At 42.8% G+C, this 16,816-nt stretch overlaps 1 protein-coding gene across 1 annotated transcript; it reads left to right on the top strand.

Annotated features, from left to right (window-relative positions):
• The first annotated feature begins 4,283 nt into the window (after nucleotides 1–4,283).
• FAM111B (FAM111 trypsin like peptidase B) lies at nucleotides 4,284–16,012 on the top strand. Its single transcript, XM_041773300.1, has 3 exons — nucleotides 4,284–4,590; nucleotides 6,346–6,512; nucleotides 12,826–16,012. The coding sequence occupies exons 2-3, from the start codon at nucleotides 6,432–6,434 to the stop codon at nucleotides 14,950–14,952; spliced, it is 2,208 nt and encodes a 735-aa protein (XP_041629234.1). The 5' UTR covers nucleotides 4,284–4,590; nucleotides 6,346–6,431; the 3' UTR covers nucleotides 14,953–16,012.
• Nucleotides 16,013–16,816: the final 804 nt, after the last annotated feature.

Here is a 16,816-nt window from a genome sequence, read left to right as displayed (position 1 = left end):
GTTCACATTCCCACCAACAGTGCAAGAGGGTTCCCCTTTCTCCACATCTGAGGGGGATACTTGACAGGATGAGCACTGGGTGCTATACTATATGTTGGCAAATCGAACTCCAATAATATATATATATATATAGTAATGAATTAAGTAGAGAAATAATCCTCCAGACAATCTCAAAGCACCGTGCCTGATGCTTAGTGGACACCTTCCACTCTGTTCTTCTGATCACTACCACCACCACCACCACTACCACCACCCCCACCCTAGCATCTGCTCCCCATGGTCAGGCACCCAGACCTGGGTGCTTACCTGCTAAAGCAGTCACGCCGGCTTTGACCCCTGGAAGCCTTAAACAAAACTTCCAAGGAGGATTTGGATCCAGAGTGATGGACATACCAGGATCCAGAGTTAGGGACCCAGACACAGGGGAAGTGGGCCTTAGTTAACTGACAGCAAAGCAAGTTGGAAAAAGAGGGATGAGCCAGGCTGAGCTAGAGCCACCAGGGACCCTAGTGCTTTCTGGTAGTACATGCCATGGCTTAGGACTCTCCCACCTTTCCACTCCATGCCACAAATGCAGCCCCCTCCCCCAAAGGTTGGGAAGATATTGGGAGACAGAGCTGGCGAACCAACACCACGCTGCATTTACCTAAAATGAGAGTCAACCCTCAACCATGGCCCCCCTCCCTCTCTCTCCCTCCCCTTTCCATCAGGCTCGTCCTCTGTCGCCCTCCGCAGGCCAGGCTGGAACTCCGGCCACAGCGGAGAGACTACTCCCGGAGAATCCATCCACTGGTACCGGAACTGGGCTGTTCACCTGCAGGGTCCTTGCAAGGGGACTTCCTGTGCTGACCCCATCCCCAGGAGCTGCCTCTACGAGAGCCTCTGGCCACACAGGGAGGGTCACACGGGGACAAGCGGGGGCTATGGGAAGCTGTACTGGAAGGGATCAGGGGCTGGAAAGTGCTGGTTTGGGTTCAGGTCCCCAGGTTGGTGGTGCAAAGGAAACCGAGAAACAATGGAAGGGGCTAAAGTCACCAGGCCAGCCAGCTGGGATCCTAATCCTGAATTGCAAATGGCTGTTTGTCTTTTTTCTTTTTTTAAGATTTTATTGATTTATTCATGAGAGACTTAGAGAGAGGCAGAGACATGCAGAGCAAGAAGCAGGCTCCATGCAGGGACCCTGACATTGGACTCGATCCTGGAGACCCAGGATCCTGTCCTGGGCTGAAGGCGGTGCTAAACCGCTGAGCCACCGGGGCTGTCTTTGGGCCAATTGTTGTGTCTCCCTATGGCCATACTTTTTTCTTTCTTTCTTTTTCTTTTTTTTTTTTTTTTAGGATTTTATTTATTTACTCCTGAGATACAGAGAGAGGGAGAGAGAGAGAAAGAGAGAGAGAGAGAGACAGAGATGTACGCAGAAGAACAGGCAGGCTCCCTAGGGGGAGCCCAGTGCAGGACTCTATCCAGGAACTCCTGGATCTGCCCTGAGCAGAAGCAGCCACTCAATCGCTGAGCCACCCAGGTGTCCCCCACACTTTCCTTTAAATGGGGATAATGGTAGCTGCCTCCTGTGGTTGTTAGAGGATAAAACTAGTTAGTATTTGCAACTACATAGAGCACATTTTGGTCAGTGAAACTAACATTGGCTTTTTTTTTTTTGTATATTTTTTTATTAGAGTTCGATTTGCCAACATATAGTATAATGCCCAGTGCTCACCCCGTCAAGTGCCCCCCTCAGTGCCCATCACCCAGTCACCCTATCCACCTCCCACCTCTCCTTCCACTCCCCCTTGTTGGTTTCCCAGAGTTAGGAGTCTCTCATGTTTTGTCACCCTCTCTGATTTTTCCCGCTCATTTTCTCTCCTTTCCCTTATATTCCCTTTTACTATTTTTTATATTCCCCGTATGAGTGAAACCATATAACGATTGTCCTTCTTTGATTGACTCACTTCACTCAGCATAACACCCTCCAGTTCCATCCACGTTGAAGCAAATAGTGGGTATTCATAATTTCTAATGGCTGAGTAATATTCCATTGTATACACAGACCACATCTTCTTTATCCACTCATCTTTCGATGGACACCGAGGCTCCTTCCACAGTTTGGCTATAATGGACATTGCTGCTATAAACATTGGGGTGCAGGTGTCTCAGTTTTTCACTGCATCTGTATCTTTGGCGTAAATCCCCAGTAGTGCAATTGCTGGGTCCTAGGGTAGCTCTATTTTTAACTCCTTGAGGAACCTCCACACAGTTTTCCAGAGTGGCTGTACCAGTTCACATTCCCAGCAACAGTGAGTGCAAGAGGGTTCCCTTTTCTCCACATCCTCTCTAACACTTGTTTTCTGTCTTGTTAATTTTCCCCATTCTCACTGGTGTGAGGTGGTATCTCATTGTGGTTTTTTTTTTTTTTTTCATTGTGGTTTTGATCTGTATTTCCCTGAAGGCAATGATGCGTTGGCCATGTGTATGTTTTCTTTGGTGAAATATTTTTGGTGAATTTTTGATCTATATCCTAAAAACTACAGAACACTTCTGAAAGAAATTGAAGAAGACACAAGAGATGGACAAATATTCCATGCTCATGGATTGGAAGAATTAATATTGTGAAAATGCCAATGCTACCCAGGGCAATTTACACGTTCAATGCAATCACTATCAACATACTATGCACTTTCTTCAGAGAGTTGGAACGAATAATCTTAAGATTTGTGTGGAATCAGAAAAGGCCCCGAATAGCCAGGGAAATATTGAAAAAGAAAACCAGAGCCGGAGGCATCACAATGCCAGATTTCAGGTTGTACTACAAAGCTGTGGTCATCAAGACAGTGTGGTACTGGCACAAAAACAGACACATAGATCAATGGAACAGAATAGAGAATCCAGAAATGGGCCCTCAACTCTATGTTCAACTAATATTTGACAAAGCAGGAAAGACAATCCACTGGAAAAAGGACAATCTCTTCAATAAATGGTGCTGGGAAAATTGGACATCCACATGCGGAAGAATTAAACTAAACCACTCTCTTGCACCATACACAAAGATAAACTCAAAATGGATGAAAGATCTAAATGTGAGACAAGAATCCATCAAAATCCTAGAGGAGAACACAGGCAACACCCTTTTTGAACTTGGCCACAGCAACTTTTTGCAGGATACATCTATGAAGGCAAGGGAAACAAAAGCAGAAATGAACGATTGGGACTTCATCAAGATAAAGAGCTTTTGCACAGCAAAGGATACAGTCAACAAAACTAAAAGACAACCTACAGAATTGGAGAAGATATTTGCGAATGACGTATCAGATAAAGGGCTAGTATCCAAGATCTATAGAGAACTTATTAAACTCAACAGCAAAGAAACAAACAACCTGATCACGAAATGGGCAAAAGACATGAACAGAAATAAAGCCGGCCACCAGCAGCACTGGCATCACCTCCTGAGGAAGGTAAGCTCCCAGGCACACTCCAGCCTGATGGAGTCGCGCTCCCTGCAGATGCAGCTCAGAAATGTGTTGGACAAGCTGAACTGGGGATTCTTTGATGCATTGTAAACTTTGCGAAGCACTGGTCTGAGCTTCCGCGGTTTGCAAAGCTGCTCAAGTGACACGTTAGGACAGGAATGGAAGGGGAATCATAGAGGGGCAGAGGGCTCTAAGTGACAGTAGGGAGCCTAGAGGCCCAGACAGAGAAGTTTATGAGACTTTGAGATTCAAGTCGAGGACACCGCTGCCCCTACTCGCCCCATGGGTGTAGGCAAATCATCCTGATTCCTAATCTGTGAAATGGGGGCAAAACTCAATCCTAACTCTAGGAGCGGCCTCGAAGAACAAAGGAGACCCAAATAAGGCAACTACCAAACAGCCCCCCGCTGGGCCTAGGGGATGAGCTAGAGAGACAGAGCAGCCCCGGGTCCCTGAGGCCGACGGGAGACCTCCTTCCAAGAGGTTGTCGCTGACAGGAGGCTGCTCAGAACCCCGAGTCCCAGGGCACGGATTGAGGGAGAGCTCAGCCCTCCGGGGTTCAGATAGGGCCTGAGGGTGTGCATCAGCCTCGCCGCGAGGCCGGTTCCTCTGCTGGGGGCGCCGAGCCCCCTCGAAGTCCTAACACTGGAAGGTTCTGCGGGAACCACCCGCAGGTGGCCGGGGCGCCCACCTGCCAGCCCGCCCTCACTCCCGCCCGACGGCGGAGCTGCAGGGGCGCGGGGGCAGGAGGGCTGAGGCTGCGCCGTCGGTTCCGGGGCGGGACGCGGACCCTGGGGTGCAGGAGGCGGGGCGCGGGCGGGACCGAGCAGCATCAGAGGCCTTGCAAGCCGCTTTCATTTCCCGGACGCCCGGGGAGGGGTGGGGGGCGGCCCGGGGAAGGGTCCACCCCTCGTTGCCCGGAGGCCGCCAGTGGCACCCGAAGTGGTTGCGCTCCTGGCCTATGAGGGCAGACACCGCCCCTCGCTCCTGGGCCGGCGGGAACTGGGGCCCTACACTTCCACTTTCTCGGGAGAAGGGGCGGGCAGAGAGCCCGCGGACCCGCGCCTTCGCAGCCCTTCCGAGTCCTGGCAGCGGTCACCGGCACCGAGGGCGCACCTCCGCATCTGTGAGTGGTGCTCGGGTCCTCGCCGGACCTCGGGGCAGCTCTCGGGGGGTGCCTGTTGACAGCACTAGGCAGGAGGACCTGGGTCCGGAGCCAGGAGGTTCTGGGAGGAGGGGATGCCCAGCCTCCCGAGGTGGGAACCCCCTCACCCGCCCCGCAGCCTCCAAGATCGAGAGGTTTCCTCCTAGAAAGAGATCAGCGAGGAAGCTGTTTCAGGTCCCCTGGGCGGGGGGGCATCGGGAGAACACGGGTGGAGGGGGGGATGGGGCGCCTTTGAGCGGGCGAGCGGGCGGGGAAATTTCATGCCTACAGCCCTGAGTCTCTGAATCGTGATCTTTCAGGGTGGGATCCCGAATCTTCCTTTTTAACAAGCGCAGAGGGGTAATTCTCAGGAACAGTGAAAGTTTGATCCACACCAAACTCCTTCATTTACAAATGAGGAACCCCAGATCCCCAGCAGGGCTGTCAGGAGAAGGTTTGACATTTGGGGGCGGTTCTCTCCTGGCCTTAGGGACTTTCTTCCATTGCTGCTCTGCTCCCTTGCCTTTAGAATATCTGAGAGGAACCCTCTTCATGCTGCTGGACTTCTCTGTGTGTTGGGGGTGGGGTGGGGAGGGAGACAGGTCCATTCCCTTCTGTGCCCTGTGACCACTGTCCCCTCCCTCTCTGTCTTCAGCTCAGGCACTCCAGCTGGCTCAGCTTTCCTGCCCTCTTGCAGCCTGGCCTGGCTGGGCCCCTCAAGCAGTCACCTGCAGTATTCACAGGGGCTGTCTTATTTGTCGCTGTCCTTAATTGCATGATGGCCAGTTCTTGCAAATCATCCTTACATGTATTTTGTCCATTTTGTCTTGTTTCATTTTCAGTGTGGAGGGTAAATCTGGTCCCTGTTACATTTGGCTAGAGATTCAAGATGATAACTGTTTTAATGTCCTTTCCTACTAGTTCGGTCACCTGTGTCCCTTCTGGATCTGTTTCTGTTCCTCAGTTTCTTTCTTCGTTACGGGTCCTGTTCTCCTCTGTTTTTCATGCCTGGTAATGTTGTCTTGGACATCAGGCTTTGTGAATTCCACATTTTGGGATGCCAGAAATGTTTATACTCTCATCGGTGTTCTGAAGCTTTGCTCCAGTGCTCAGTTACATTTCTTGGAAGCAGTTTCATCCTTGCAAGTGTTGTCATTAAACGTCCTCAGGTGGGAGCTCAGCAGCCTTCAGTCTAGGGCTACTTTTGTCCCACAATGGAGATGGGACCTTGCTGAATACTCCCCTGCTACCTCATGGTTGATGAAGTTTTCTAGTTTGGCTTTTGGGAGTAGAAACTGTTCTCAGGCCTGTATGACCCTCAGAATTGTCCCACTTTTTCCTTTAGGTGGTTCTACCCCTGGCTTCCAGTAGCTTCCTCACATGCATGGACTGATCTATATTGGGCTGAAATTTCAAGAGCTTCCCACTGCAGATCTCTGATTCTGTGTGTAGCTGTAGCTCTCTCCTCTCCAATAGTCTCCCCACAAACTCTGGCCACTTAGGCTTCCCATGGCCCTGAGCTTATCTTCTCAACTCAAGGAAACTTCCAGGCTCTGCTGCCTCCCTTCCCTAAGATTTAGTCTGTAAACACTCCCCAGGAGGAAAGCTAGAGGTTCAGAAGGATTACTTCATTTGATTTCTCTCTCTTGGGGAGGGTGGTGGGAGATCACTGTTCTGCACTGCCTAAGGCCCAATGTTTCAAAGTTGTTTCAAAGATCCATCTTCCGTTTGTTTCAGCCATTGCAAGAGCGAGAGTAAATCCAATCCTTGCTTCTCTAAGTTGGCCAGTCGTGGAAGTGAGTCATAGTTTTTTAGAAGTCATCATGAATTCCAAGAAACCTGAAGACAACAAGGCATTCACTACTGCAGAATATGGCCAGAGTACCAGCCCTGAAGATCCAGAGGTAGGTCTACATTTTAACAACTCATTGTTAGAACAGCATACTCTAACCATGACACAGTATTAGAATCGTGGAAGGAGATAAACTTGTATTGAATGGCACTTATAGAACCTTCCTCTGTGTTGTAGAAAATACGTTTGGGGAGATCACATCTAGAAGTGCTTGTGCAAAACCAAATGATAGTGTACAGATCAGCAGTGCAAAGTGGGCCTTGTTAGACAACAATGTGGCTAACAAATAGTGTAGGTGCTCTATATATAGGACAGACAGGCAAAAATAATACAGTTACTGCTTACCAGGAAGTTAGTGTGTACCTGAAATTATTCTTGCAACTTCCTGTGGATTAGCTCCTCTGACATTTAATAAAACAATAGATATTGTTGTCATCCCTATTTTAAAAATGAAGAAACTGAAACCCACCTTTCTTAAAGTTGCAAAAAATTATGAACTTCAGTTGAGGATTTGAATCCAGGCAGTTGGACTTCAGAGTTGGTTTTGGCCAATACAAAATATGCAAAGTGATACTACCAAATCAGGATACAAACAAGTGTTTTGGAGTACAGCCAGAAGAATGCTTCATTTACACTCAAGAAATTAAGGCAGTATCATCTGACAAAGATCTTACAGGATGAATAAAATTGCACCAAGGAAATGTATCCAGGATGAAGGAATAGTGTGAGTCAAGTCATACACACATAAAATATATGTGGGAGCAGTATAGCTAGGCTTGACGGTGTGTAAGAATTTAAGAACATGGTAGGCTAATAAAGCTGGAAAAATAGTTTGGTAGAAGATTACAGTAGGCTTTATTTCAATGAGAGCTCCTATCAGGAAAACATCATCCAATGGTGAAATAATGAATTGGATTCCTTGAATTAAAATTAAATAAAATATAAAATTAATTTCTTCTAATCACTAGCCACATTTCAAGTGTTTCCTAGCCTCGTGTGGGTAATGGCCACCATAGTGGACAAACAGGTAGAGAACATTTCCATCATTGCAGAGAGGTCCATTGGACAATGCTGCTCTAGACTCAGGACCTCTCTGGCCTTGCTACTCCAAGTGTGGTCCACACACACCAGCAGCATTAGTCTTGCCTGAGGGCTTGTGAGCTCTCTCTGTGATCTGCATTCTAACAAGACCCCAACCCCAGATGATTCATAGGCACATTAAAGCTAGAGAAACACTGATCTGAAGTACTCTTCTCCTTGGACATTTTATATGGTGAATATTTCTTTAGCTTATATAATAGTGATTCCAAATTGGAAATTTTTAACCCTTGAGAAATAAAATGGATTCATGGTTCATATGTCAGAAACATGCAGAGCTCAGCTGAGCTTTAATGCAGCAGCAGGCAGTTTCAAGGATTTGTTTCCCTTCTCTATACTCTGCCTCTCATGTTGTCCTGACTGGCTTTCTGCATAGTGGACAACAGAAGTTCAGTAATATCAGAGTGCATGCCTGCATCTGCTGCCATTCCCATGGAGTCCATCCTGGTCCCCTGAGAAAACTTCCTTTGGCATATCACTTTCCCAAGCTAAGTAGTTCCACTATTCCTGCACAAAACCATGTGACTGAGAGGAAGCAAGGCCTGTTCCTGAACGGGCATGAATTCATTTTTGTACATGCTGTTTTGGAAGACAGCTGCACTATTCTTTATATCCTTGAACTCCTTGCTTAAAAACTTGGGTTTTATGCTGTATGAGAAGAAGTGTGTATAGGTTTTAGCCTTGTGGTTTTTTTTTTTAAAAAAAAAGATTTTATTTATTTATTCATGAGAGACAGAGAGGAAGGCAGAGACATAGGCAGAGAGAGAAGCAGACTCCCTGTGGGGAGTCCAACATGGGACTTGACCCAGGATCCCTGGATCACTCCCTGAGCCAAAAGCAGATGCTCAACCACTGAGCCACCCAGGCATTCCTAGCCTTGTGTTTTTAAGGATGAGATTTAATTTAAACATTAAGCTAAGTTATTCATCTTAAAATGCATAGGGCTACACTGTTCACTACGGTAGCCACCAGCTACATGTGGCTATTTCAATTTCAGTTCAACTTAAATAAAGTTAAATAATGAAAGTGTGAATAATTCAGACCCTCACTCACAGTAAGGGCATATCTTCATCAGTTACCTATGAGTAAATATAATAAACAATTTGTAAATCCTTCTGGATAAAAATTACAAACTTTTATTGTAAGACAATGAAAGGAGACCTATATTAATGTCGACCTGTAAGATATTCACAAATAGGAAAGCTCAGCATTCTTCAGATGTCAGTCCTTCTTAAATTTATGTACTGGTTTATTTTTTTTTTAATTTTTATTTATTATTTATGATAGTCACAGAGAGAGAGAGAGAGGCAGAGACACAGGCAGAGGGAGAAGCAGGCTCCATGCACTGGGAGCCTGATGTGGGATTCGATCCCGGGTCTCCAGGATCGCGCCCTGGGCCAAAGGCAGGGGCCAAACCGCTGCGCCACCCAGGGATCCCTATGTACTGGTTTAATACAATCTCAGAAGTATGGTATTTTTTGTGGCACTTAACAAGAAGACTAAAAGTTAATGGAAGAACAAAGGACCAACAGCCAAGACATTTATGAGGATAGAGAGTAAAGTGAGGAATTTTTCCTATCAGATATGAATGCTTATTAGAGGGGTGTAGTAATTAAGACAGTATTTCACCAGATAGAGAAAACTGTACCACTGGAAGAGAGCAGAGAGACAAGCCATAAAATATATGAAAATATCCTTGTATTGGTTTGTCAGGGTTGCTGTAACAATACCACAAATTGGGTGGCTTTAACATCATACATGTACTGTCTCATGGTTTTTGAGTTTCAGAGCCCAAGGTCAAGGTGTCAGTAGGGTCTGTGAAGGCTGTGAGGGAAGGATCAGAGACCTCTCTCCTTGGCTTGGGGGTGGCCATCTTTCTCATGTGTCTCTTCATATGGTCTTCCCTGAATGTATGTCTGTGTCTCTCTCCCAGGTTCCCCTCTTTATAAGGACCTGAGTCATATTGGATTAGAGTCCCCCCCCCCACTCAGTATGACTTCATCTGAACTAATTAGAGCTACAACAACCCTCTTTACAAAAAAGTCACATTCTGAGGTGCTGGGGGTTAGGTCTTCCACATATAACTTTGGGATGGGGGCTGTACAGTTCAACCCGTAGTCTCATATGGCAAAACTGGCGATTAAGGTCAGTGGAGAAAGGATGAACAATTCTGTATTAGTGTTGGAATAACTATTTATCTCTGTAGGAAAACTTTTTTTAAAAACTGAAGCCCCCCTCAGGCTATATACAAAAATAATTTCAGATTAAAGAATTGAATGGGAGAAGCAAGCCTTTACAATTTTTAGGAAAAGAAATAGATTAATTGGGGCACCTGTGTAGTTCAGCTGGTTAAGGGCCTGCCTTTAGCTCGGGTCATGATCATGGCCTCAGATGGAGACCTGTGTCATGCTCCCTGCTCAGTGGGGAGCTTGCTTCTCCCTCTCCCCTGCCACTGCTCTCCTGATATCTCTCTCTCTCTCAAGTAAATAAATAAATAAAATCTTTAAAAAAGAAGAAGAAATAGATTAATTCTACCAACGTAACCTTATGACATAGAATAGAATGATGAATAAATGCGACAATATAAAACTAAGGATTTCCAATCTTGAATGACACCTAATAAAAATGAAAAAGCAAGCCAGATACTCAGAGAGTATATTTAACACATAATAATAAATAACTTGCATCTAGAATATAAAAGGAGCTTCAATAATGAAAAGGAAAATAGTCCTATAGAAAAATGGGCAAGAGACATGAACAGACAGAAGCATGAAACTCCCATTAGTAATTAAACTAATTTAAAAAGATGCCATTCCATACCCACAAGATTGGCAAACATAGACAGCTGGGCAATATTAACTTTTGATGAGGATGTAGATGTAATGAGAACTTTATTGCCCACTGGTGGACGTGCAAGGTGGTATAACCATTCTGTAAATAATATGGCAATTTTAATAAAGTCAAGTATTCAGAGATCCTGAAAGTGAGCAGTCCCATTCCTACCCCTGAGAGAGACACTCGTGCACAAGTGCAGCAGGAAACATATTCAAGGATATTCACAGCAGGAAGGTACCATGTTTTTAATAGGAAGAAACCAGGAAACAAATATGCATCAACATTTAATGGCTTCAGTGGATTCTCTCTAACTGTAGACGTGAATGTAGGACTCCATCAGTTAGAATCAATCTCAGAAAAGTAGTGAAACAAATCACAAAACGGACTTAATAGGATGCCTTTCCATAAAATCAAAACAAACCACAACCATACAGTGCAGTACTTATATTTTAACAACATATGTGTACGTCCCTAAAGAAATGTAAAGCAAGAATTAGTTTAAAACAAATTCAGGATGAGTGTTTGCCTATCAGAAAGAGAGAGATATATATAAGATAAAAGAAGAGTCACTTATAAATTGTAATATGCTGTTTCTTATCTGGGAGGTTGATATAGAGATGTTTATTACGAGATGTCATACGCTGCTTTTGCATGAATCATATATTTCAAGTATATATTTTTTTAAATGGCATGTAAGAGGTAAAATAAAGGAAGAAGCTAAGGGTGGTTCGCAGAGTGCTAGCCTGGAAGTTCGGGTGGGTGGTGACACCATTAACCCAGCTCAAGACTCAAAAAACCCAGGAATAAGGGAAAGATTGAGAGTAAGTTTTACTACAACATTTTGGAAAGTGTTCAGGGTGAACTGTCCCTGATGTATCCAGGAATAGATGCTGATGATCCAACACAGTATTAATATCTGGAACTCAAATGAGAGGACATTGCTGCAGATACAAATTTTGACAAGAAGTAGTAGCTTAAAATGTGAAGGAAAAGGAAAACATCATGAGAGGAGGAAACTCACTGTGCCTAAAACCAAAGCTCATTCAATTTCATTGGCCTCCTAAGCAAACCAAGCCCCTCTGTCCCTCCTGAGCTTACTCTCTCCAGCTTTATTCCTCTGTTCATATAGAGTAGGTCTGAGGCTTGAGAATCCACAAAAATTCCCATCCAAATTCTACTAAGTCCTATGGTGTCATGTAATTCACTTATGTCCTTGTTTTCAATTCCTGTTCCCATCAGATTATCAATCATTTTTCCCAGACTGTTGACAATTGGTTGTATGTGTATATGTTTTTGAAAAGGTCTATTTATTTGTATATGACCATGTATATGTACTTGTATATCTATCTCAAACCAGCATTTATCAATCATTTTAGTGTATCGTGTATTTCCTTAGTACTATTGAAACGTGTACAGATTAGAAACTAAACAGATCTTTAGGGGGAATTTTTGAAAGGTGAGTTTCAAATGTCTGAGAAGTACATTAAATAAGTCCAGCCTTACTAGTAAGTAACGCATATTTTAAAAACAGTCAAATGAGGGGCACCTGGGTGGCGCAGTGGTTAAGCATTTGCCCTGAGCCATGATCCAGGGGTCCTGGGATCGAGTCCCTCATTGGGCTCCCCACAGGGAGCCTGCTTCTCCCTTGCCTATGTCTCTGCCTCTCTCTGTCTGTCTCTCATGGATAAATAAGTAAAATCTTAAAAAAGAGTCAAATTAAATGGCATTTACTTATCAATTGGAAGACACTTGAAATAACAGTCCTAAAATCCTTTGGAGGAGTCAACCATAAGTTTGGACTCTGGGAAGCAAGGGGAGAAGGAGAAGGATGAATCAGTGTAATTTTTCTGAAAGCAGTTTGGCAGCATAGATGTTGTGAAGTATATTATAACCTTAGTCTCAGAATTTCTACAGCTCAAAATCTCCCTTAGGGAAATGTTCAGATGTTCAGACAGAGTGTTTTGTGTATGGAAATGTTTGTCATATTGAGAGCAGTTAAAAACTGGAAACAATCTAAATATCCATCAACAGAAGAATGAATTAGAAGTTATTGTACAGTGAAATATGCTGTGGCCCCTCAAACGGTGTTTTCAGACATTGTTTGATGGCATGTAATGTCATTAAATATGCATGTTTCATGACATGTCAGTCGATGGCAGATTGCTTAATGAAGAGTAAATTCTTGCAGCTTAGCACAATTTAAGGAACATAAGATTTGTATCTGCATGAAAATTATAGACTCAAATAAAACAACATGCAGAATGGTTATCTCTGGTGATGGAATAATGATTGGTATTTTTTCTCCATTATTCATTATCTGTGATATTATCTAATTCTTCTACATGGTATCTATTAGTTCTATAATGAGAGAAACACGAAACATTATTAGTAAAGGTGATTCTTACTAAGTTCATAATCTTTCCTTTTTTAAGGATATTGTCATGGAGCAGACACGTCCTGGCACACCTGCTGCTCATTCTCTATCTGACATTAAAGAGTGGAGCAAGACCATTAAGCTTAAAAGTGAAGTCAAGCATGAAGCATCTATGGAAATTCAGAAGCCAGACTTGGGGATCAGTAAAAAATGTTCTTTTACTTTTACCTTGAATGAAAATGTCAGAAAGTCAGACCGTAGTGTGTTTACAGCACATGGTAAACACACTGAGAGTATCTACTCTGCCCTGAAAGCTAATGACAATTTCAAAGAAAGAATGCAGAATCATCTCAATAAAAACATCCTTGTTTATGAAGAAAAGACAATAAATGGATATGTAAATTTAGGAATGCCTCTCAAGTGCCTACCTAGAGATTCCCATTTTAAAATAACGTTTGGTCAAAGAAAGTGTAACCAGGAAGATGACCAGATGTTCCGCAAATGTGAAAATCCAAACGTGGAATGCATTCTTTTTCACGTGGTTGCTGTTGGAAAGAGTATAAAAAAGATTCTGAAGATCAAGGAACTGCATGAAAGAGGAAGTACAGTTTGTGTCTATGCTTTAAAGGGTGAGACTATCAAAGAAGCTCTAAGCAAGGATGGCCGATTTCGGTCTGACCTTGACGAATTTGAATGGAAAGTAATGGAAGATCATCAGAAAATTCATGGGAAACAGTCCCTGGTGGATGAAGTATCTGGAAAAACCTTAGAAATGGACATTTTTAAGAAACGAAATGTCAGGGCAGGTGCCCATAAAAAAATTAAACAGGAGAGTGAAAGTGCCACTGAGGAGATCAGTCCCTGTGAACAGCTACAGTCTGAGATCATAGAACACAAACCAGAGACAGATGGGGAAACCGAAGATGTAGAATCCAAGAAAGAAGAAACTGTCTCACTTCAGAGTCTGGGGCATGATATTGAACGTAAAAAACGACGCACAATTTTCAGAATTAGGGATTATTATACTAATAGTGTGAAGAGAAAATACGGGAGGAGCAGCTCAAGACATAGGCAAAGGCCCCATGTGGGTATGCAGCATGTTATTAATCAAACTATCCAGAGGACGGCAACTAACGTCTGGCTAAAGAATTGCCAAGTGTTGAGCAAAGTTATAATGGATCAGTATCCAAATTTTAATGAAGAGGCATTTTGGATGAGAAACTATTTTCGGGATGAGCAGAAGAAAACCAAAGTGCCAGCATCTCAACAATTCAACATATATAAAAAGTACTTTGCAAAAGTGACTGAAAATTCTACTTCAGTTGCAACCTGCGAAGACCTTATTCATCTTAGTAAGTCAGTTGGGTTCATGATGTGGTATAATAATGGAAACATGGGGGCTGCTACTTGCTTTGTCTTCAATCATGATTATATTTTCACCTGTCGACATGTAATCAATCACATAGTGGGAGAAGGCACAGATCTAAATCTGTGGCCAGAGATAATAAGCCAACGTGCAAAGGTAACTTTCAGTTATAAAAGGTTCCTCCCTGATAGTCAAGATTGGTATGCCATTGATCCATGGTTTGAAGTGTCTGATGGAAATCTAGATTATGCCATTTTAAAGCTAAGCCAGCATCAAAATGGATTTCCTCCAGGCCTGTTTAGACAAATTTCATCTCAACTGTCCAGTGATTTGATTTATATAATTGGTCACCCAGAAGGCCAGGTCAAGAAAATAGATGGTTGTGCTGTGATTCCAATAAATCAGCGGATGGAGAGGTATGCAGAACAACTCCAAGATGAGATGGTAGGATTCAATGCTGCTACTTACAATGCTTTCCCCATGTTTACACAGAGAAGTTTCCTACCAGAAGTTTGGAGCACTGACACACTTAGTTATGATACCTGTTTTTCTAGTGGATCCTCTGGCTCCCCAGTATTTAGTGCATCAGGCCAATTGGTTGCTATGCATACCATTGGGCATTTTTACAAACGTGGAGACAAAGTCCATGCCCTTATTGAATTTGGCTATTTGATGAATTCAATTCTTTGTGATATTAAACAGAAAAACGAGAGCTTCTATAAATTCTTAATGGAAGATAAAACTGAGAACTGCACCAAAGACTATACCATACAAGAGTTGTCACTTCAAGAACATCAGATTGAACCCATGGAACATTAGAGAAAAGATTTTTTGTTCCAGAAAATATGCCAATAATTTAGAGTATTTGGGGCTGTTTCCTTAAAGTAGAGTGAATATTCCTCTTTAATTAGAAATCTTTAGAGAATCACTTGGGTGTGCAAAACATATATAAGAGTTCAAGTAGATTCTGATATATTTTCCTATTGTTTTTTTTTTTAATTGAAACAATCTCAAGCCTCAACTTAAACTATTAAGCTCTGTTATATACATACACAGTATTTGGTATTTGCCATTCTAATGCTTCGAATGATATATCCATACCATCTTCCTAACTAGTGAAGTGCCCTATGTTCCCTGAATTAAAAAATAATGGCGACATACACCTTTAGAGTGAAGTCAATAATTCTTTGATAATCTTAAGTTTTTCCCTTTTGTGCCACCTGTAAATCAGCCTCTATTGCAAATGACACATGAAAATCTCAGATTTTCTGTTCTTTCCTCTAGTTTTGTCATTCTCTGGAATGTAGAAGTGTGCTTTGCTCAGTCTTCATTCCTGACCTCTCATATTCAGAGTCTATACCACTAAAAACTAAGCATATCAGCCATCAAGCTATATTACAAAGCTGTTATCATGAAGACAGTATGTACTGGCACAAAACAGACACATAGATCAATGGAACAGAAGAGAGAATCCAGAGATTGACCTATAACTATAAGGTCAACTAATTTTTGACAAAATAGGAAAGAATATCCAATTGAAAGAAGGCAGTCTATTCAACATATGGTGTTGGGAAACCTGAACGATGAGATGCAAAAGAATGAAACTGTACCACTTTCTTACACCATACACAAAAATAAATTCAAAATTGATGAAAGACCTAAATATGAGACAGGAAACCATAAATATCCTAGGGGAGAACACAGGCAGCAACCTCTTTGACCTTAGCCATAGTAACTTCTTATTAGATGTGTCACCAGAGGCAAGAGAAACAAAAGCAAAACTGAAATATTGGAACCTCATCAAGATAAAAACAAACTTCAGCACAGTAAAGGAAACAATCAACAAGACTAAAAGGCAGCCTATGGGATTAGAAAAGATATTTGCCAATGACATATCAGAAGAAGGGTTAGTATCCAAAATCAACAAAGTACTTATCAAACTCAACACCCAAAAAACAAATAATTAAATTAAGAAATGATCAGAAGACATGAATAGACATTTCTCCAGAGAAGACATCCCAAATGACCAATAGATACATGGAAAGATGCTCAACATCACTCATCACCAGGGAAATCGAAATCAAAACTGCAATAAGATACCACCTTACACCTGTCAGAATGGCTAAAATTAACAACAGAAGAAACAACAAACATCAGAGAGGATGCAGAGAAAGGGGAACCCTCATACACTGTTGATGAGAATGAAAACTAATGTAGCCACTCTGGATAACAGTGTGAAGGTTCCTCAACAAGTTAAAAACAGAAGCATTCTGGGCAGCCTGGGTGGTTGGGAGGTTTAGCGCTGCCTTCAGCCCAGTGCGTGTTCCTGGAGACCCGGGATCGAGTCCCACATCGGGCTCCCTGCATGGAGCCTGCTTCTCCCTCTGCCTGTGTCTCCGCCTCTCTCTCTCTCTCTCTCTCTCTGTCTCTGTCTCATGAATAAATAAAATCTTAAAAAAAAAAAAACAGAAGTATTCTATGATCCAGCAATTGCACTACTAGATATTTACCTAAAGGATACAAAAATACAGATTCAAAATGTCACATATACTTCAATGTTTATAGAAGCATTGTCAACAGTAGCCAAACTATGGAAAAAGCCTAAATGTTCATCAACTGATGAATGGATAAAGATGTGGTACATATACATATATATATACACATACATATATATACACATACA

The sequence above is a fragment of the Vulpes lagopus genome, chromosome 11 (assembly GCF_018345385.1).
Source record: "Vulpes lagopus strain Blue_001 chromosome 11, ASM1834538v1, whole genome shotgun sequence".
NCBI classification, from domain to species: domain Eukaryota; kingdom Metazoa; phylum Chordata; class Mammalia; order Carnivora; family Canidae; genus Vulpes; species Vulpes lagopus.
Note: the sequence above shows the minus strand (reverse complement) of the source record. Positions and strands in the feature narration are given on the sequence as shown.

Bases quoted from the DNA above. Each gene is read 5' to 3' on its own strand.
- FAM111B (XM_041773300.1), top strand. From the start codon at position 6,432: ATGAATTCCAAGAAACCTGAAGACAACAAGGCATTCACTACTGCAGAA. The intron at 6,513-12,825 runs GTAGGTCTACAT...TCCTTTTTTAAG, and splicing joins CCAGCCCTGAAGATCCAGAG to GATATTGTCATGGAGCAGAC.